The sequence below is a fragment of the Mustela nivalis genome (assembly GCF_964662115.1).
Source record: "Mustela nivalis genome assembly, chromosome: 7".
Classification (NCBI taxonomy): domain Eukaryota; kingdom Metazoa; phylum Chordata; class Mammalia; order Carnivora; family Mustelidae; genus Mustela; species Mustela nivalis.
Window position 1 is genome coordinate 87,139,358 of NC_139026.1, and position 22,580 is coordinate 87,161,937.

General features: G+C 43.4%; 2 protein-coding genes across 12 annotated transcripts in view; one reads left to right on the forward strand and one right to left on the reverse strand.

Moving 5' to 3' along the window:
• Positions 1-7,392: 7,392 nt before the first annotated feature.
• Positions 7,393-10,912, reverse strand: TUBA1B (tubulin alpha 1b). The gene is made up of 4 exons (XM_082741183.1): positions 10,775-10,912; positions 9,175-9,397; positions 8,881-9,029; positions 7,393-8,552 (listed from the first exon to the last, which is right to left on the reverse strand). Exons 1-4 carry the CDS (start codon positions 10,775-10,777, stop codon positions 7,572-7,574), a joined length of 1,356 nt encoding a protein of 451 aa, XP_082597309.1. The 5' UTR covers positions 10,778-10,912; the 3' UTR covers positions 7,393-7,571.
• LOC309869697 (uncharacterized protein) overlaps positions 9,416-22,580 on the forward strand; it is a 91,267-nt gene continuing 78,102 nt past the window's right edge. Inside the window, exons 1-5 of one of the 11 annotated variants that reach the window (XR_014314319.1) lie at positions 9,416-10,524; positions 10,676-10,858; positions 15,771-15,879; positions 16,047-16,718; positions 19,795-19,978. Coding sequence is in view for 5 of the 11 variants with exons in the window: in XM_082741191.1 (XP_082597317.1) it covers positions 10,474-10,524; positions 10,676-10,858; positions 19,795-19,860 (300 nt within the window). In the remaining 6 variants the exon portion in view is untranslated. The other 10 variants (XR_014314320.1, XR_014314323.1, XM_082741191.1 and 7 more) reach the window with 10 other exon arrangements.

Sequence of the window (22,580 nt, forward strand, 5' to 3'; positions counted from 1 at the left end):
TAAAATCTTAAAAAAAAAAAGTTAAAAAAATAAAAATAAATTTAAAAAATAGATACTTTACATAGATTATTTTGTTCAGTGTCAAAAGGACCCTAGAAAATAGACTTTATTGTTTTTAGAGATGAGGAGGAGTCAGTTCAAAGAGATTGAGTAAGGTGTACAAGGGCCAACACCACCAGGTGGTGGAGCTAGGGTTTGAACTTGGCCTGTTTGATTCCAAAGCCTTCCTTTTTCCTGGTATTTTGCTGTTGCCTCTTAGTGGATATATCCCCCACTTCTGTATTCTCCTCATTACTATATTGCTTAGATATTCAGTGTAGTAGAAAGCTAAAACTTGAACTTCAATAACTTCAAGAGCCCTGGAACCCTTCCATCTATATCTTTGAGGCCACTTTTGAGCTTCTAAAGATTTACTGCTGAACAGCAGCGTGAGAGAAGCAGATAGAAGGCCAGAGGCATGCACTCACCAAGGTGACTGGGGCAGGAGAGGGACAGAGAGGAGGATTAGGAAAAGTTGCCTTTTTCTTTAAACAGAGATTTCAGAAACCTTCCAGATTATGGATTATCTTCATTTGCTCTTTGCTTACCTACATTTCCTAATTTTTCCCCATAATTTCCTGGGTCCTCAGGAAGAGTTCCTCTGGGGTGAAAATGCTATAGGCTAAGCTATTTTGTGTGAATTTTGTTTCCAGGTGTCCCAAATTAATGGTAGTCAAATTATACCTCAAAAAAATTCATATTTTTAAAAAGATTTTATTTACTTGAGAGAGAGAGCATGAGAGGGGAGAAGATCAGAGGGAGAAGCAGACGCCCCGCTGAGCCAGGAGTCCGATTGATGCAGGACTCGATCCCTCGACTTCAGCACCACGACCCAAGCTGAAGGCAGCAGCTCAACCAACTGAGCCACCCAGACGCCCCCGACAAAGTGATGATATTAGGAGGTGGGGCCTTTAAGAGGTAATTATGTTTAGATAAAGTACACCTTCCTTGATGGGATTAATGTCCTTCTAAGAAGAGAAAGAGACTAGAACTTTCTCTCTTCGTCTTGTGAGAGTAGAGCAAAAATGCAAGCCAGGGAGAGAACTCTCACCAGACACTGATTCTTAAGACTTCCCAGCCTCCAGAACTGTGAAAAATAAGTCTGTTGGTTAAGCCATCCAGTCTATGGTATTTTGTCATAGCAGCCCAAGCTAAGGCTGTAAACCTCCTTTCTTTCTGATGGAAATTGGACCAGTTCCTAGAAATGGACCAGCAACTTTGGGATTGCCTTCCTCTCTAGGGTGCCAGGGAAGCTAGAAAACTAGAGGTTTCTTTTAGGTAAGAACTACCTGGATCTGAGAGCCTGTTGTTGTCAGCAGGGGGTGGGCAAGGGTTTAAGAAACATGCTTTGAGAGATTCTGTTCCTTTGTCCCTACCTATCTCTGGCTTTTCAAAAAATATTTGAGAGGATAGTTGTAATGAAAGATAGGCTTGAAATAGCAGAAAAATTTGAAATCCTGGACTCTGGGAATGGAGAGGGATCTTAGAAATCTTCAGTTCTCCCTGTTTGCCATTCATGACATGGATGGCACAGTGGCCCACTGTTGATCCTAGCTGATTATTAGAATGTGAGATGCAGTGTTTTCCCCCCATCTGTTGCTGTGCCCTCTGGATTTTTGAGAAATGAGGCTGCTGCCATTTCTGGATAGCAGATCTTCATTGGGTTTCTCTATTCTAATCTAAACATCCTCAGTTCTCTGAGTTCCTCTACCCAAGGCTACTTAGCATTCCACTCAGCCCTTGGAGGGAACTCTCTTGCCTTTCTGTATCTTTTTTGAGGTGCCCAGAACTGCATAAACAGTTTGCATAGCAGGACAAATAGTGAAGAGGATTGTGGGAGTGCTCAGCTGCGTAACTTTGCATACTGATGTAAAGATGGAATGTATAGGGTGACACCTGCCTGTTCTGGCAGCTGGGCCACACTTTGGTCCCTGGCACACATTCATTTAGTCAGTGTGAGCTGGCAGAAATTCCTGCATGCTAGTATCATAAGACACTTGAGAGGGTGAGGGGTCTTATTTATGATGAATCATATCTTATTTATGAAGAATGTTGGGAACAATTTTCCCTCTACCTTTATTTGATATCACTGTCTACCCTGTGGTGTCTTCCTGAGGCATCTTAGATCTTTGGGCCTGGGAAAAGGGGCAAAAAGGGAAGAGAGTGGAGGGGCAGTCATCTCTAGCTTGCAGAGTTAAAAGTTTGAATCTTGGTCCTGGGTGGCTCAGTCAGTTAAACAGCTGCCTTCAGCTCAGGTCATGATCCCAGTGTCCTGGGATTGAGTTTCACATCGGGCTCCTTGCTCAGCGGGGAGCCTGCTTCTCCCTCTGCCTCTGCCTGCCACTCTGCCTGCCTGTGCTCTCTCTCTCTCTCTCTGACAAATAAATAAAATCTTAAAAAAAAAAAAAGTTTGAATCTTTGTTCTTGCCCCAAATTAATTCTTGGAATATTTATTGAGTGCCAGTTATGCACTAAGCACCAAGCTAGGTACAGGCCATAGAAGGGTAAACACAATAGATGTGGAGCTTATAAAATCCGAAAGGGAGAAAATATATTAATTAAATAATCACACAAATGATTAAATAATTCCAAACTACGATTAATGCCTTGAGAGAAAAAGTGGAAGCTTCTATGCAAATATTTAATGGGGACTCTGAGTCTGATCTATTCTTTAAGTTCTTGAAGAGGTAATACTTCAGTTTCCATCATCAAAGAAAGAGTATGAGAAAGTGAGCAAAGATGGAGGGGGCAGTTATGGCTGTAAAAGGTATTATATAGGTGGAGGGAAGAGTGAAGGCCCCACGCAGGAATGAGATGAACTCTACTCCATCACAGCTGGACACAGTAACATTTGACAAGCTGTTAGTTGGGAGATGGGTTGGTCAGTTGAGGGATGGGTGGGAAGGGCATTTATTTTGATGTATGGACCAAATGGCAGAGAAGAAATAGCTGGGCCTCACAACACAAAGATACCAGTATCTACATGATAATGTCCACATCATCAGATGGTTATTGACTTTGTGTCAATGAGTTCAGATTGATCTGGCAATCTCCCTTCCTACATGTTGACCCAAGACCACGTTTTTATACCCATCCCATCCTGAGGAGTAGAGGCAGGAGCTGAAGTTAAGAGCTTGAGTATGGGAGTTCCTAAATCCTGTGGCTGCCTGATTCATAATGTCCTAGCATGAGGCCTAGGTGCCTCTAGGGATGGACAGAACAACAACAACAAAAAACGACAAGCCAGAGATGCCAAGTCAGTTACTTCCTGTTTGTTGCGTATCTTCTAGGCTCAGCTCCAAGGTGACAGGGCAGAGTTCACAAATCTGAGCTCTGCTCTTCTGGGCAGAGAACTCGTTGTCAGTGGTGCCATCTGCAGGACATTAAGGAATTTGCCAGGAATTTGATGGGATTGGGAGGGGAAAATGCCATCTCTCTTCTCTCTCATTCGAGCCTCTTAATCTGACCATGTACCTGGCCCTCCATAGGGCTGAAAGACTCCTATTCCTTCTGAACTTTTAGCAGGCAATATTTAAGGCCCTTGGTCCTACAAGACAGGACACAGGGCTATAGTATCACTTCCCTTCTTCCCCGCCAATTAAATCTGTCATTTGTTTAAAAAAAAAAAAAAAAAGGCACTGGGCTCCTCTCATTTTAAGGTCATCTCAAGGAGGTTAGGAATGCTACATTGTAAAGGCATTTAAGTATTCTGGTGTTTAGAAAAAGGTAGGTGGGAGTAAATCCAGTCTTGATGTGCTAAGGTTAATTATCATCATCATACTCGCCATCTGTACGTAAACCCTCCTTGGGCTTATTTCTATTTCTTTTCAAAATAAATTGTTCATTTTTCCTTGGCAGTGGCTTTGGTGTCTCACTGAGTAGAGCTGTCAATTCCTGGGGTGCCCTGTTCCTCATTTCTGAAGCTTAGATGCACATCACTAAGCTTCAAGTCCTTCCAGATTTAATTGTCCTATTTGCCACCCTCTTCTGAAAAAGGCAAATGGGAATCCGGAGTGCAAAAGGAAAGATAGGTCGGGGTGCCTGGGTAGCTCAGTCATTAAGCACCTGCCTTCAGCTCAGGTCATGGTCCCAGGGTCCTGGGATGGAGCTTGGCATCAGGCTTCCTGCTCAGGGAAAAGCCTGCTTCTCCCACTCCTCCTGCTTGTGTTCCCTCTCTCTCTCTGTCCAATAAATAAATAAAATCTTTGGGGGAAAAAAAAGGGAAAATAGGCCTAGAAGGTTAAGAGAGCCTAATGACAGAAGAAAGAGTCGAGTGACTCAATCTGTTTCCTAGGCCTCTCTACCATGAAACTCAACTCAGAAGGTGCTTAAAGAGACCTGGGCCTGAAAAGAGAGTGAATATCTTTTACAAAGCCCTCAGGTTCGATGTTTGTAGTGAATAGAATAATCTGTCCTAAGAGGGAAATAAATAATCCTTGTTTTTACTTCCATTAGAGCAATCCGTGGGCCATAATCATACCAGGAATTGTGTTGCTGCCAGGTATCAGACCTCGGGGGCCCCCAAAGGAATGCTTCATGATATTTCCTGGCTGCCTTGGCATTTCATTATAGGCAGCCCCTTCCTCCCCACCCCAGTCCCACACTTGATATTTCATGTCACCAAAGGTTTTGACTATTAGTAACTACTAATCATCATGTTGCATATAAGATGATTAGGAACAGAGGGGACAGAGGGAATACTGAATTCAAGCAGCCGGTTGGATCAATAACCAAATAATTAGAGAATAAAGAGGATTGGATAGTTCAAAAAGAAGGTAGATAGGAAGTGTCTCTTCTGAAGATAGCTTAAACTAAAACAACCACAAAGGTTGAAATTTGAGTTTGTACTATAGAAAATGGAAAATATTTCTAAATTACAGAGGTTTCCTCCCTTTTATTTATTTTTAAGACTTTATTTTTAAGTAATCTCTATACCCAAAATGGGGCTCAAACTCACAACCAGGAGATCAAGTCGCATGCTCCTCTGAGACAGCCAGGCACCCAGGTTTCCTCCCTTTTAAAAAAATGAAATATATCAAGTGTACTGGGAAAAAAGATTAATATAACCATTATTGTTCTATCCTATAAAAACATTAAATCTTGGGGTTTGTCTGTAACTCCCCCTGATTCTTGCCTCCTGTCAATGTGAAGTTTTCTCACAGACTAAACAGGACTGACATATGTAACAAATGGGATACTGTAGAAATGAGACAGTGTGACTTACAAGGTTAAGTCATAACATTGCGGTTTCCAACTTACCTTCTCTTGGATCACTCACTCTGGGGGAAGCCTGCCCCCATGTTCTGAAGACACTCAAGTAGCCCTATTGGAGAGAGGTCCACGTGTGAACTAAGCCCACTTGCCAACAACCAGCACTCACTTGCAAGGCAGGTGGGTGAACTGCCTTGGAAGAGAATCTTCCAGTCCCAGTGAAGCACACAGGGAACTGTAGCCTCAGTCAACACCTTGACTTGCAACCTTATGAGAAATCCCAAGACAGAACTAGCCAGCTAAACCACTCCTTAATTCCTGACCCTTAGAAACTGCATGAAGTAATACATATATATTGTCTTAAACCACAGAGTTTTGGGGCAATTTGTTGTGATAATAGGCAATAAAATTCCAAACAACTAAGTGCCTTACACCAGCCTGTCCTCTTATTTTGCTTTATTACAGATTAATCTTCTTAAAAATACAACCTCCTCCCCACCCCAACACACACACAAAACCCAAACAAAATAAAACATCGGGGGCACCTGGATGGCTCAGTTGGTTAAGCAGCTGCCTTGGGCTTGGGTTGTGATCCCAGGGCCCTGAGGTGGAGCCCCAGATCAGGCTCCTTGTTCAATGGGGAGACTGCTCCCTCCGCCTGCTGCTCCCCCTGCTTGTGTTTGCTCTCGCCCTACCTCTGTCAAGTAACATCTTTTTTTTTTTTTTTAAGATTTTATTTATTTATTTGACAGAGACAGAGATCACAAGTACGCAGAGAGGCAGGCAGAGAGAGGGGGGGAAACAGGCCCCAATGTGGGGCTCAATCCCAGGTCCCTGAGATCATGACCTGAGCCGAAGGCAGAGGCTTAACCCCTTAAGCCACTCAAGCGCCCCTGTCAAGTAAAACCTTAAAAAAAAAAAAACACAAAAAACAAAAAACCAGATGCAGTCGAAATGCTGGCTTCTTGATCCTGTCCCTGCCTTGTGCCTCAGAACTCTGCAAATGCTCACAGCACACTGCAGACTGAATGTGTGCTTCCCTGATTTCAGGCACCCAGGACATCTTTCTGAAAAGCTCTTCTCTGCATTACTTTGCTGCTGTTTCCAGGACTCTAGTGTAGCTACCTTTCCCTCTTGTTTTGCAGAAGAGAGGGATATATCAGAGGGTTTTCAGACATCTCTCAAGACCGCCTTTGCAATCAGCACTAACTCAAATCCTTCAGTCCCCATTTGGTCAGTAATGCAGTTTAGGATTTCCCCATAGCACTTTCCAGTCCTGGCATCTGCCTTCCCCAGGTGGCTCCATTTGTGTTGCTATGCTCACAAATCAGATGATTTCAGGAGCCAAGAATGCTTCTGTAAATTTGTAGGGGAAACAACTGGGAGAACTTTGGTTTTTTTTTAAACCAAGGATCAACATCTCCAAAACTTTAGTCCCTGTACTTCTGTTCCACTGTGCATTTTCTCTGCAGTAACATTATTTGCATCTTGTTTTCCTATCTACTATAGTTTAGATATAGCCAAACTATATACTTGAAAGAATGAAAATGATGCCAAAGGCCCTAAATTGTAAACTCTTACCCTACAGAAGTGTTGCCACTTCATTCTCCAGTAAAAGTAGTGCTTTTCTACAAACATCCTCAGCCTTGTTTTTTAAGCACACAGCTTATTATTTGGTTTTCTTGTAGAATTTTTGCTATCAGCAGGTATTATGATCCCGCAACTTATGACAGGGCTGTAAACAGCTTTTTCCTCATCATGCTCAAGTCTCTCTATCCGTTTTCCCGTAGAAGGGTCATTTTGAGACTCTTCGTTATGTTGGTAGATTAGCACTCCTTTAAAGAGCAGTCATGGGTTTGTGGACATTTAAAACTTCGCTGACCAAGAAGCTAGATTAGCTCTGAACTAACATTTTTCTAAGCTGCTTTCAGATTGTAACACTGGTTGAGGTGATATTAACAGATCAGTGTCAGAATCCAGCTCTCCTGCTTTTCTAGTCCAGTGTGCTCCCTTGTCCCCAGAGGTGGCTACACAGCAAATAGGATTCTTGGTATTACCACCCTACAGCTATTTTCCAGACATGATGAATGGTAGGACATCCCGAATTGGAAAAGCAATTTAGAAAAAGCACACAAGTCAAACTTTCTTTCTTAAAGCCTTTACTTTGAGACATGATGGAGAAATGCAACAGGTACACATGGAAAAGACATGATCACAGTTAAAAGTGAAGACAATCTAACCAAAAAGCTTTAACGCCTGTCAGCTAATGTTGAAGCTTAAGTTCGGAGTGTGACATGCTGCAGGGCTGAAAGGAATGGTAATTAGTATTCCTCTCCTTCTTCTTCACCCTCTCCTTCAACAGAATCTACACCAACCTCCTCATAATCCTTCTCAAGGGCAGCCATGTCCTCACGGGCCTCAGAAAACTCCCCTTCCTCCATGCCCTCCCCCACATACCAGTGAACAAAGGCACGCTTGGCATACATCAGGTCAAACTTGTGGTCCAGGCGAGCCCAGGCCTCAGCGATGGCTGTGGTGTTGCTCAGCATGCACACAGCTCGCTGGACTTTGGCCAGGTCTCCACCGGGCACCACTGTGGGAGGCTGGTAATTAATGCCCACTTTGAAGCCAGTGGGGCACCAGTCCACGAACTGGATGCTGCGCTTGGTCTTTATGGTGGCAATGGCGGCATTGACATCTTTGGGAACCACATCGCCACGGTACAACAGGCAGCAAGCCATGTATTTACCATGGCGAGGGTCACATTTCACCATCTGGTTGGCTGGCTCAAAGCACGCGTTAGTGATCTCTGCTACAGAAAGCTGTTCATGGTAGGCTTTCTCAGCAGAGATGACGGGGGCATAGGTGGCCAGAGGGAAGTGGATACGGGGATAGGGCACCAGGTTGGTCTGGAATTCTGTCAGATCAACGTTCAGGGCTCCATCAAATCTGAGGGAAGCGGTGATGGAGGACACAATCTGGCTAATAAGGCGGTTAAGGTTAGTATAGGTTGGGCGTTCGATATCGAGGTTTCTACGACAGATGTCATAGATGGCCTCGTTGTCTACCATGAAGGCACAATCAGAGTGCTCCAGGGTGGTGTGGGTAGTGAGGATGGAGTTGTAGGGCTCAACTACAGCTGTGGAAACCTGAGGGGCTGGGTAGATGGAGAACTCCAGCTTGGACTTCTTGCCATAATCGACAGAGAGACGTTCCATCAGCAGGGAGGTGAACCCGGAACCAGTCCCCCCTCCAAAGCTGTGGAAAACCAAGAAGCCCTGAAGACCTGTGCACTGGTCAGCCTGGTAGAAAAAAGAAATAGAGAAAACGTAGGATTACTGCTCTTTGCAACATATCCCAAGTAAATATATTGTCACTTTTCATACAAGTCCAAGAATACAGATCTTATTTTGACAAGAAACGCTTACATGGAGACCTTCGTAGAATTACTAAGCATTTCCTACTTACATGACACCAAATAGTTCATGCTTTAACTGGATTTTTAAAGAAAAACTATAAAGGAATAGTTTACCTCACTCCATTACACTTTAATTCGGTGTCTGAGATGAAAAGAACCTATTTCAAGTGTCTTCCTTAGGATCATTATTTACTTTGTAGGAATAAACATACCAGCTTCCGAATTCGGTCCAAGACAAGGTCAATGATCTCTTTGCCAATGGTGTAGTGCCCTCGGGCGTAGTTGTTGGCAGCATCTTCCTTGCCTGTGATGAGCTGCTCAGGGTGGAAGAGCTGGCGGTAGGTGCCAGTGCGAACTTCATCTGGAAAAGGCAAACACAGCAGCCCCCCATCACTCACCACCTGCACAAGCCTGCTCAACCTCACAGGGTCCCTGGGGCCCCAAGACAGACCTCCTGTCCAAGACCCCCCCGGGGGGAGCTCACCAGGTTACAGAGGCCAACTCACCAATGACTGTGGGTTCCAGGTCTACAAACACGGCCCGGGGCACATGCTTGCCAGCGCCCGTCTCACTGAAGAAGGTGTTGAAGGAGTCGTCTCCTCCCCCGATGGTCTTGTCACTTGGCATCTGGCCATCGGGCTGAATGCCGTGCTCCAAGCAATAGAGCTCCCAGCAGGCATTGCCGATCTGGACACCAGCCTGGCCGACGTGGATGGAGATACACTCACGCTGTGAAAAGTAGATTAAAAAAAGATAATTAGTACTAAGCTAATCTAGTAAAGACTGTAAAGCAGAACAAAATAATTTATATAATCAATCTCACAAACTCCCCCTTCTAAAATGAACTAAAATTTATTACTCTTCTAGGAGAGAATCACTATACTTTTCGATCTGCATTGCTTTTAACGAATTTCTTCTCCCTATCTAAATTGGGAAGGCCTCTTTCCAGACCAAGAGCGCTTAGTCACAGCTTCCTCCTTTGAGAGGAAGATAGGGAGGCCATTCATTCAGTGCTCAGGCCTCATAATTCCATTTTAGACTAGGCGGCCAGATTTCCGGGCAGCTACCATCGCAGGAAGCACGTGGCCAGAACGGTGCAAGAGGAAATGTCTGGCCGCAGGGACAAAGGGCGGGGCTTTGCGGCACAGGATGAATGAGCAATTCAGGGTGAGCGCGCGTCCGCGCCCCTCTGTGGCCACCGGGGCCGCGCAACTGCAGCCACACGCAGCGGCCACGTCTGCGGAGGCGCCTGCCATGGCCAACCATCTTCTGCTCCCCCAGGCGTTGGGCTAAGCCCAGCACGTTCACATCTGTCAGGGCACAGCAGGGGATTATCGGCGGCCCAGATCTGGACCAAGATCCGATTTCTGTCCCCTTAAAATCCCTCACCGCCACCACCTGCTCCTCTGCGCATTCCTAAACTCTGACCAAGGAAAAACAGATGGCCTCTTGAAGCTGTTGGGAGCTAATTGTCCTAATTCTCTGGCGTAGTGCAACATACCCAACAAGGAGTCGTTCTTTACATTCACCTTATCGCTCTCGTTAAAAAACAACAAAAAACCCCAAAAACTGAGGCTAAGGCTAACAGAGACACGCCCTACAGCAGTAGACCCGCAGCTCCCCGGCGCGCACGCGCAGACTGCAGGGGCGGGCTCCCGCCACTCCCTGGCGGGAAGGTAACGGTCGCGCCTGCGCTTTTGTGTCGGGCTCCTTCCCGCCTCCGCGCTTCTGGCAGAGAGGAAGTGAGGGCGTGGAGAGCCCGCGCGCGCGCGCGCGCCCGCCAAAAGCTGGGGAAGGAAAGGGGGATGGGAACGCGCGGGAAAAGACTGCAGGGTCTCGGGTCTCGCGCCCAAAAGGTAAGGGCTAATTGAGAACCCCAACCACGGTGTGGGGAGCCGGCGCCCGGCCATGCCGTCCCAGAGTCCGAGAAGAAAACGCGGCGGCCCCCCTTTCGGGCCCCAACCATTCTCATCATTCCCACCCTCGCCTCTCGCCTCAATTTTCTAGCCTTCCAAAACCACAGCTAGATCCCTTACTAACGCCCCCCTCCAGACGGTCCGGCTCACTTTTCCCGAGCAAGGGCGGAGCCCCGAGCGGCCCACTCACCATGATGGCTACGGGTTAGCAGGCGCAGGCGACAGGAGCAGACACCGCGTCCCGGTTACCGTCCCCGACAAGCTAAGAGTCGAGGTAAGTAACGCACTGAGTCGGGGGCGGTGCTGGAGCCACTTAAGTAGCGGTCCGGGGAGGGGCGGGCGGGTCCAGGCGGTGCCACGGCCGCGGGCCCCTCCCCCGTCCCGGCGCGCCCACTCGGCGCCCAGCTCGGCCGCCGCAGAGGCGGGTTTCTGGCTCAGAGCCCCCTCCCCGCGCCGGCCCTACCGGGCGGGGTCCGCCGCGCCTGCGGACAGCGAGCTCGGGTGCTGCAGTCTGCGGCGCATGGCCGCCAGGGCCTGGGCGTGGGGGCGGTCGCAGGTTCAGAAACCAACCAAATGGGAACGGGAAAGGAAGCTTGCCTTAATTCGGACGAGCCCTAAGACTTAAGAAGTCTGTCCAGTTTTAAAGGTGAAGCACCATGAGATGCAGAAAATTCTGGTCCGGATAGCTCGGCTGATTATTTTCATGTTGCCACAATTTGTCAGTGAGTTTTCCTTTTTATCTGCCCTCGGTTCTTTTAAAGGCAGTGCATTCTTTACCTACCTGATAATGTGGAGGATGCAAGGTTTAGAAAACAGACAAGCTTTATTTGGTTTATTGTAATGACTTGTTCGTTAAACTAATGTGCCAGAGGTTGGAAGCAGAAATATTTCAGTCATTCAAAGAGTAGTACATAAGCATTGAACATCAAAGCTGTTAAAAGGGCCCACTAGGCCCCATTTTTAGACATAACCAACAACTTTATGAGACAGTCCCAGGGGCTTTTAAAAAGGGGGATACAAAGATACATTTCAGATTTGGTAGCTGAATTGTAGAAGTGAGGACAGAAACTTGGGTAGTGAGGAAATTGACACTGAAGGACATTAGGAAGTAGGGAATCCTTGTGTTATACAGAGCTTTGTAAAAACTCGATAAAATAATTGCTTTCTGTTACATCATGATAGATCAATTGGTTATAGCCTCCTTCTAGGAGGCCCCGATTGTAGCTGATACCCTCCTTCCCATCTCTGCCTTTCAGGAGACTCTATTCCAAGATCATAAACTTTGTAAACCCTTAGTAATGCATGAAGTGGTTAGTTAGGGTTAAAGTGTGGCTTTAAAATGGTCCTAGGGGGGAAAAAAATGGTCCTAGAGGAAACCTGTTGTTACACTATTCAAAATATCCTCCCACAGATAGTATGTAACAAAAAAGTAAATGGGAAACTAACAGTCCACAGTTCATATTCAGTTATTACCATGCTCAGATTTGGTGAGGGCTTCACCCTCCATATCAGACAAATAACAGATTTACATTGTTAATATGTGTGTGTGGCTTGTAAGGATATGTATGTGTATACACACAAACACACACACACACATTTTTACTTTCTTGTATATGTAAAATTTCCAGTCATATGAACCTGGAATACAAACAAGGAAGTTTCCTTTTATTTCTAATAAATATATTTTTTGTACTCCTTTTTTTTTTTCTTGGTATGATGATTTTCTGTTAAAAGATTTTCAACTCAAGATAAAAATTTACACATATTTTCCAAACTAGGTTACTGGAAACAGGAATATTTTTGAATATTGTCTCACTTATTCTTAAAGAAGATAGAAAATAATTAGTTTGTCTGGATCAGGAAAAGAATGTTAGGGAACCACCCTGCTTAACTCCATTTTGCTGTCTGCTCTGGATGGAAGCCTTTGGAAGCAGGCACCTCCCTCCTTCTAGCTCTCCGCAGAACCTTAGAGCTTTCACTGCAGAGATTTGCTCCTGTGGGCCTGTATGTGTCCCCAGATATCTCCCTAAAACCATTAGCTTTGCTAGCCTTGTTTCTGTGAATTCCCCTGTTGTGAATGAGGAAGTATTTGAGGGTTTTTTAGGTCCCTGATGACACCGTACTTTTCAGAGAGTAATTTAGATCCAAATGGACTTTTAAATATAATCTAATCTGGTATCTTTATGCCAGAAAAATACTGAATAAGGGTAAGTTTATTTTGTTACCTCTTTTAGTACCTGAGAGGAAAGGCTGACATTTTTTTCTTTTTTTACCCATATTAATTTACATAGGTTTATTTGTTTATATCACATATAAGATGTATATACTTTGTGTATATTTAACAGCTAAATAGTAGTTATCTATTGCTGGAATATAAACACAGGATTGTCCACTGTCTTAACATTTTAACTGATTATTAGGTGTTTGTTTTGTTGGACTGTTACAGGGCCTGTAACTATTTCTTTTAAGTCTTTGGTGTAATGGGAAACCCTATTTGAGCCACTCCCATTTTTGCTACTTAATATCATGGCCATTTGCTACTCTTCTACCCAGTCAGCAACATTTTTAATAGTTCCATATTATGGTTTTAACACAATAGTTCACAACATATTTTGTTCCTTTAACCAGCTCTATAGGGAAAGGAAAAAAAAAAGTAGTAATTAAATTACCAAACATAAAATATTTTCAAATATTCGACCTTTTATTCTTATTTATTGCAGTGTTTTAAATTTACATATACTGTTTTGTGTTCTCTCTCCCGCTACCTCCTACCCCCTACCCCCACCCCCACAAGTAGATGGTCTAGGGGAAAGAAAATGGATTTTGGTTTCAGATAGTACTAGATGCAGTTTTAACTTTGTCAGTTAATAGTGGTATGACTTTAGACCCTTAAATATCTTTCTCCAACTTCATTTATAAATGGGAATCAGTGAATTTGAATCATCTTTTTCTCATACTGTCACATTCAAACCCATTAGTATATTTTATCAGTTTTATTTTCAAAATATGCTCATCTTTTTTTTTATCACATCCCCTTATTTTGTAGCATTTATAGAACCTGAAATTATCTTCTTTGTATATTAATTTACTTGTTTAAAATTTCTCCCTAATTACATGCAAACTCCATGTCTGTTTTTGTGGAAACCAATCTTGGTTGCCCCTCCAAAAAACACCTTCTTCCATTCTTTGCCAAGATAATCTCTCTCTCTCTCTTTAAAGGATATTTATGTGCTCAAAACCAGTGGATAAATCAAAGGGAACCCTATTTCCCTTTACCAGATTTTTACTTGCTTTTTCAGTCTCTTTCATAATTGGACCTAGTTCTGGGAAGTTGGCTAGGGTATTTCTGCAAATGGATTTGAAAGAGGACTTTACCTACATTTAAAAAAATATATATTTTATTTATTTATTTGACAGAGATCACTAGTAGCCAGAGAGGCAAGCAGAGAGAGAAGGGGTGAAGCAGGCTCCCCGATGAGCAGAGAGCCCAATCCAGGGCTCAATCTCAGGACTCTGGGATCATGACCTGAGCCAAAAGCAGAGGCTTTAACCCACTGAGCCACTCAGGTGCCCCTCAACTACCTCCATTTTGACCTCAGCCTTTACATTTTTTCTTTAAAAAAAAAAAAAAAGATTTATTTATTTATTTATTTATTTGAGAGTGAGAGAGAGAAAGAGAAAGAGAGAGAGAACGTGAGAGCATGAGAGGGGAGAAGGTCAGAGGGAGAAGCAGACTCCCTGCAGAACTGAGAGCCCAATGTGGGACTCCATATTGGCAATTCCTGATCACGACCCAAGCTAAAGGCAGTTGCTTAACTAACTGAGCCACCCAGGCATCCCAGTCTGTACTTTCTAAGGGATTAACTTCTTTTTTCCAAACTTATCTCTCTCTTTTTTTAGGATTTTATTTTATTATTATTATTTTTTAAGATTTTATTTATTTGACAGACAGAGATCACAAGTAGACAGAGAGGCAGGCAGAGAGGGGGGCCGGGAAGCAAGCTCCCCGCTGAGCAGAGAGCCCGAAGGGGCTCGATCCCAGGAGCCTAGGATCATGACCTGAGCGGAAGACAGAGACTTTCACCCACTGCGCCACCCAGGTGCCCCTAGGATTTTATTTTTAAGTAATCTCTACACCCAATGTGGGGCTCGAATTTATAACCCCAAGATCAAGAGTCACAGCCAGCCAGGCGGCCCATACCAAACTTATCTCTCTCTCTCTTTTTTTTTAAAGATTTTATTTATTAATTTGACAGACGGAGATCATAAGCAGGTAGAGAGGCAGGTAGAGAGAGAGGAAGGGAAGCAGGCTCCCTACTGAGCAGAGAGCCCGATGTGGGGCTCATCCCAGGACCCTGAGATCATGACCTGAGCCGAAGGCAGAAGCTTAACCCACTGAGCCACCCAGGCGCCCCCCTAACTTATCTCTCAACTCAGGCAAAAGACTTTGTGGGCAAAGCATCCCCTGATGGGAACCCAAACTACCCTTTTGAGCAATAAGGACTGCCTGAGCCAGCAAGACCCCTCATGACTGACCATAAGACAATGATCAATTTAACCTTCACTGCCTACCTCTATGTACCCACCAACCTTTGTTCCACACTTTCCTTATATATACCTGGAAATATTTTCAACACTTTGGAGTCAGTCTTTGAGATGCTGGTCTGCTGTTTTCCTGGTGTTGGCCTCACTGAAATAAATTCCTTTCTTGTTTCACCACCACTCTTTCCTCTGCCTTTGGATTTTGTCAGTGATGAGTGGCTGAACCTGATGTGTTTGGGACCCCCAGAGCCAGGTGCTTTTCTACTCTTGTGCCTGGCTCTAGTTTTCCTCCCTGATCAAAAGAGATTGCATCTTTGAGGACCTTTTGTTTCACTCCTTCCCCTTCCTTTCTGCTTTTGGAAATATTTTGTGAAGGTGTGTTGCCTATAGCCAATTAAGATTTTCAGCGTCTTAATATAAAGAGAATCAAAGAGATGGTAACTCAGTGCTCTGACACTCTAAAGCCAACCTTAAAACCAGCTACCTCCAGATTTTTATTTATTTATGAAAATATTTTATTTATTTTAGAGAGCATGTGCACGCTGCATGGGGGAGATGAGCAGAGGGGGCAGAAGGAGGAGGAAAGAATATCAAACAGAACCCCCCCACCCCCACCCCCCGTCTGTCCCATCTCCCATACACAGGGCTGGGTCCCATGACCCTGAGACCATGACCTGAGCTGAAACCAAGAAGAGTCAAGAGTTGGTCCTCAATGGACAGAGGCACCCAGGGGCCCCCAAATTTATTATTACAGTAAGTGCCTAATTTGTTGTTAAATTTCAGACTTGGTGATTGGATACAGGATTTGAAGGAAACTGAGCAATGGAAGTTAATTTTTAGTTTGGGGGGCTAAATAGCTAATTGAATGGTGGTTTTTTTTTTTTTTGTTTGTTTGTTTGTTTGTTTTTTACTGATATCAGAATACTGAAGGAAGAAGTGGATGGGAACTGAAGAAGAGACACAGGAGAAGCTAACAATTCAGCTTTGACATGTCTTGAGCTTTAAGTGTCTGTGGTACAGGTACCTGGAGAAGTCCATTAGTTAGTCATATATGCAGGTATGAAGAGAGGAGTGGGATACAGATTTGAGAGTCTTCAGCATAAAGATAAGTAAATGATGGAGATGGATAAGACCACTCATGGGGAATGCACTGAGCTTGGAGAGTGGTGGTCTTAGAGAACTTGGCCTTAGTAGGGAATCTGAAGAATGGTCATATTTAAAGCAGAGAAAAGAAACCTATAAAAGAAGTCTGAGAAGGAATGATCAGAGAGGTAGTACTGGGGGTTTCACAGTCCAAGGAAAAGGAGAGTTTCCTGAAGGAGAACTGGTACAATGCCAAATGCTGCAGAGAAGTTAAGCAGGGTAAAGACTGGAAAGTGTCCATTGTGTGTATATAGAAAACAATATTTTTTAAAAAAGATTTTATTTATTTATTTGATACAGAGATATCACAAGTAGGCAGAGAGGCAGGCAAAGAGAGAGAGGAAAGCAGGCTCCCCACCAAGCAGAGAGCCCGATACGGGACTCGACCCCAGGACCCTGGGATCATGACCAGAGCAGAAGGCAGAGGCTTAACCCACTGAGCCACCCAGGTGCCCCACAATATCTGTTTTTATTTATTTATGGGACAAATTTATTGAGAGCTTACAAGGCAAATATTTCTTTTAAGTGTTGGGTGGATATAACAATGAACAAAATATGTCCTTCCTCTCATGGAATTTATGTTTTAGTGAAGGAGAAAGAAAATAAGTATATAACAAAGAGATGTGAAATATGGGGCGCCTGGGTGGCTCAGTGGGTTAAAGCCTCTGCCTTCAGCTTAGGTCATGATCCCAGGGTACTGGGATCAAGCCCCACATCAGCCTCTCTGCTCAGCAGGGAGCCTGCTTCCTCCTATCTCTCTGCCTGCTGCTCTGCCTACTTGTGATCTCTGTCTGTCAAATAAATAAATAAAATCTTAAACAAAAAAAAGAGATGTGAAATATAATGTCAGGTGCTTTTGGGTGCTATGAAGAAAAATAAAGTGTGGAAAAGAAATTAAAGTTACAGAGGAAGGCTATTTTAGTTAAAGTGATCTGAGAATGCCTCTCTGAGGAGGTAGCTATTTGAACAAAGACCTGGATTAGGTGGTAGAGTAGAAATTTCAAACAGAGGAAAACCAGGAGCAAAAGCCTGAGGTTGAGTGTGTATGTCTTTTTTAAAGCAATATTAATAAAGTCAGTGAGATAAAAGCAGAGGAAGTGATGGAAAGGTTATTTTGAAATGAGATCAGAGAAGTATATCAATGTCTAGATCATGTAAGTGTCTTTCTTATTAGTCCTGGGAAGACTGTTTTATTCTAAAATCAGGGAAACCATTTCATAGTTTTGAGCATAGATGTGACATATTCTACTTTGAGATTTTAAAAGGATTGTCTAGCTGTTATGAGAATAAACTATAAGGGGTTAAGAGTAGAATAAAAAAGGGGTACCTGGATGGCTCAGTTGGTTAAGCGTCTGCCTTTAGCTCAGGTCATGATCCCGGAGTCCTGGGATTGAGCCCCTTATCGGGCTCCTTGCTCAGTGGGGAGCCTTCTTCTCCCTCTCCTTCTGCATGCCACTCCCCCTGCTTGTGCTTTCCCTACCTCACTCTCTCTGTAAAATAAGTAAATAAAATCTTATTTTTTTTTAAAGTGTGGAATAAAAAATATGAGTTGGAAAGGAATTGTAGTAATGCAGGTAAGAGGTGATAATTACTTGGACCAGGGTGGACCAGTGGTGGAGCTTGTAAAAGGAGGTCAGTGTATGGACATATTTTTGAAGGTAGCATTGGTAGAATTTATTAATGCATGGAATGTAGAGTGAGAAACAAAGAGAGGAATCAAGCATGATCCTAAGGTTTTTGGCTTGAGCAACAATGGGGAATACTGAAGGAGGAACAGGTTTAAGGAAATAGAGGGAATCAGGTGTCAGTTTTGGACATGTTAAGTTTGAGATGTAGGGTATTAGTCATCTGAGTAGAAATGATGAGGCAGTAGGCTAAAGTGTAAAGAAGTCACACTGGAGATAAATTTAGGAGTCATCAGCATAGAAACTGGGTAACATCACCTAGGAAGAAAGTATAGAATAAAAGAAGACCAAAAAAATAAAATAAAAGAAGACCAAGGATTGAATGCCGGAGCACTTCAGCTTTTAAAAATTAGAAAGTGCATCCTGTAGTCAAAGTGGGAAGGAGCAGCCAGCGGTGTAAGAAGAAAAACATGAGGAGTGTGGTGTCCTGGAAACCAAGTGAAAAAAATGTTTCAAGTAGGAAAGTGATAACTGTGTAAACTCTTTTTTTTTTTTTAAAGATTTTATTTATTTGACAGAGAGCGATCACAAGTAGGCATACAGACAGGCAGAGAGAGGGGGAAGCAGGTTCCCTGCTGAGCAGAGAGCTGGATGGTTGGGGGGGGGGCTCAATCCCAGGACCCTGAGATCATGACCTGAGCCGAAGGCAGAAGCTTAACCCATTGAGCCACTCAGGTGCCCCTCTTTTTTTTTTTTTTTAAGGTTTTATTTATTTATTTGACAGAGAGAGACACAGAGTGAGAGGGAACACAAGCAGAGGGAGTGGGAGAGGGAGAAACAGGCTTCCACTGAGCAGGGAACCAAATAGGACTCCATCCCTGGACCCTGGGATCATGATCTGAGCCAAAGGCAGACCCTTAATGACTGAGCCACCTAGGCACCCCTAAAGGAAATATTTTTTTTTTTTTAAAGATGGGAGATACTTTCGCATGTTTATTTGCAAATGAGAATAAACAAAAGGGAGGGGAAAATTGACGATGTGAGGAAAAGGGAATGAATTCAGGAGCAAAGTTTTAGAATAGTGAAATGGGAAGGGGTTTAGTGTGCCACTCAAAGGGTTAACATTGGAAAGGAGTATGATAGTTTAGCCACTGACACATAGGAGGAAGCCAGAGGATGAGCACAGATTTGGGCTGGCCGTTAGATTTGGTGGTAGGAATGTTGGAATTTCTCTTCTGGTGCTTCTTTTTTCTTCTAGTGAAAGAGGAAAACAGGTAATTTATCCTTATTCTCTCTCTGTTTGTTTGTTGGAGAGGGAGAGACAGGGGTGACCTTGAACTACCAACTCATTTAACCTCTAGGCTTCAGATTAATTCCTGTAAAACGAAGGGGTTGGAACAGTGCCTGAAATAATGCCAGTTAAAACTCTGACCTGATGACTTCATTCTACTTGTACAAGGCATACCGGCCTGGAATAGAACCCTTCTGCATTGTTCTTGCACCATATTTTTTTCTTGCTTTCATTAAAGTTCCCTCAAGCACTGAAAAAAAAAAAAAGGGAGGGGGGGAGGGAGAGGGAAAGAGAGAATTCTAAGCAGGATGCACACCCAGTTCAGAGCCCAACATGGGGCTCCTCCGATCTCACAACCCTGAGGAGGTTATGACCGGAGCTGAAATCAAAAGTTGGAGGCTTAACAGACTGAGCCACCCAGGTGCCCCTCTCCCTGTTTCTCAATAACAACAGAACCCTGATTTTGTTGGGAGCAGGGTACCAAGCTTCTATTCCAACTACAGAAGGGATGTCTATGTGACCAAGTTCGGGTGAGTTGTTAGTGGAAGTTGTCTTGTGGGGCTTCTGAACTGGTTTATGTTTTTGGTCTTTTCTCTTTTTCTTGCTTAGCATGTAGACATGATAACTGAAGATCAACCATCTTATGACAATAAAGTGTACCTAAACCATTGCTAACGGTGAAGGAAGATAGAGTCTTGGTCCCTGATGACATTGTGGAGCTGTAGCACAAGTCCAGATTGCCTATCTCTGAACTTCTCATTATGGGAGGAAATAAAACAATTTGTTTAAGTCACACTGATCTTTTCCCCCTTTTTTTCCTTTTTCTGGGATGTATGTGTCTGTTATTTGCAGCTGATTGAATTTACAACTGATGTGGTGGTGGGATCTTGTGGAATTTTTCTTCTGTATTTAAAATTTTTTCTTTTTTTCAGAGATACGGTGTTGGGGAAGGATCACTGGCTAAATGTGAGGATTGGGGAGGAAGTGTGGGAGGTCTGAAGAGAATAATATAAAATAGTCATCTCTGAGAGAGGGACAGTAAATCAACTAGGGAAATGTAGTAGAATTTTCAAGTATTGTTGAAGGCATAGTAGGTTTTTCAGACATTTGTGGCTGTAAATATAAAATAATATCAGTCATCCTGGTTATGTTTTTCTCTAGTCAGTTCAGCTGCTCAGGTGAGGTATGAAATAGATGGAGAGATGGATTTAACCAGGATTGATATTTTGCTGAAACTGCTGGATCACACTGTAAAGTAGAAGACAAAGTAGATGTTAGTCACTGAGAAGACAATTGAATATCTGAATGGATTTTAAAAAACATGTAGTAAAGACAATAGACTTGAAAGCAAAACTTAAACATATTTTGTGACTAATTAAAAATTCTCATCGTTCAAAAGTTGAAGAGAGGGATAACTGGGTGGCTCAGTCAGTTAAGTTAAGGTTAGGGTTAGGGTTAGGCTCAGGTTGTGATCCAGGGGTCTTGGGATCGAGCCCTGCATCAGGTTCCCTGCTGAACTTGCTTCTCCCTCTCGGGCTCCTCCTGCTTGTGCTCTCTTTCTCTGTGTCAAATAAATAAATAAAATCTTTTTAAAAACAAACAAACAAAAAACAAGTTGAAGAGGGGTGCCTGGGTGGCTCAGTGGGTTAAAGCCTTTGCCTTCGTTTTCTTGACTGTTTCCTTTGCTGTGCAGAAGATTTTGATTTTGATTAAGTCCCAAAAGTTCATCTTCGCTTTTGTTTCCTTTGCCTTTGGAGACATATCTTGAAAGAAGTTGCTATGGCTGATATTGAAGAGATTACTGCCTATGTTCTCCTCTAGGATTGCCTATGTTCTCCTCTGAGTTTTGAAGGGGTGGGGGGTGGGAGGTTGGGGTACCAGGTGATGGGTATTATAGAGTGCACGGATTGCGTGGAGCACTGGGTGTGGGCAGAAATAATGAATACTGTTATGCTGGAAAAAAAAAAAAAAACGGGCGCCTGGGTGGCTCAGTGGGTTAAGCCGCTGCCTTCGGCTCAGGTCATGATCTCAGGGTCCTGGGATCGAGTCCCGCATCGGGCTCTCTGCTCGGCAGGGAGCCTGCTTCCCTCTCTCTCTCTCTCTCTCTCTGCCTGCCTCTCCATCTACTTGTGATTTCTGTCAAATGAATAAATAAAATCTTTAAAAAAAAACAAAAAAACAAAACAAAACAAAAAAACCTCTGCCTTCTGCTCAGGTCATGATCCCAGGGACCTGGGATCGTGCCCGAGGTAGGCTCTCTGCTCAGCGGGGAGCCTGCTTCCCTTCTCTCTCTCTGCCTGCCTCTCTGCCTGCTTGTGATCTGTGTCTATCAAATAAATAAATAAAATCTTAAAAAAAAATTGAAGAGATAAGCAGGTATACATTGAGAAGTTTTGTTTCTGCCTTGTGATGGTTAATTTTATGTGTTAGCTTGACTTGGCCAAGGGATGCTCAGATAGTTGGTTAAATACTATTTTTGTTTATGTCTGTGAAGGTGTTTCCAGAAGAGATTAACATTTGAATTTGGTGGACTGATAAAGTAGTTGGCCCTCTCCCAGGGGAGCAGACGTTATTCAAACCACTGAGGGCCTGGGATTCCTGGCTAACTCAGTCAGTAGAGCATGTGAGTTCAAGCCCCATTTGGACGTAGAACTTACTTAAAACAAAACAAAACAAAACAAAACAAAAAAAGTTGAGGTCCTGAATAGAACAAAAAGGCAAAAGAAGGTTGAATTTACTTTCTGTCTGACTATCTGAGCTGAGACATCAGTCTTCTGTCCTCAGTGCTCCTGGTTCTCTGGCTTCAGATCCAGATAGGAATCTAAACCATTACCTACCTCTCCAGCCATTGAACTACATGACTGGCTTCCCTAGGTCTCTAGTTTGTAAACAGCACCTAGTGGGACTTCTTAGCCTCAATAATCATGTGAGCCAATACTTTATAATCTAGATAGATAGGTAGATAGATAGATAGATGATAGGTATATCAATCAATCGATCAATCCTGTTGGTTCTCTTTCTCTGGATAACCTTGCCTAAACACACTTCTGTGCTCATTCATGCCATTCCTCTCCACTAGCCCTACAGATAAGCATTTGTATTAGTTTGTTGTGAATTTGTTCAATGTTTCTTTGTGACAATATAAACAAATATTGATTGATTAATCTATTCTTATTTCACCCCTTTCTTATGTACAAAGGTGTATCAAATTATGGTGCCTGCTATTTTACACCTTGATTTTTTCACTTTTCTCACTTATTTTTCCATATCAACAACTCCTAAAGAGTATCTTCATTATTTTTATTTTTATATTCCATCTACAAAATGTTGATGAAAAATGAACAAGCCTTTTATGATCTCATAACATAAGAAAGAAAGTGTTATTTGAGGGGCAC

Bases quoted from the DNA above. Each gene is read 5' to 3' on its own strand.
- TUBA1B (XM_082741183.1), bottom strand. The intron at 9,030-9,174 runs GTGAGTTGGCCT...TGCCTTTTCCAG, and splicing joins CCTGGAACCCACAGTCATTG to ATGAAGTTCGCACTGGCACC. The intron at 8,553-8,880 runs GTATGTTTATTC...TTTTTCTACCAG, and splicing joins TGGACCGAATTCGGAAGCTG to GCTGACCAGTGCACAGGTCT.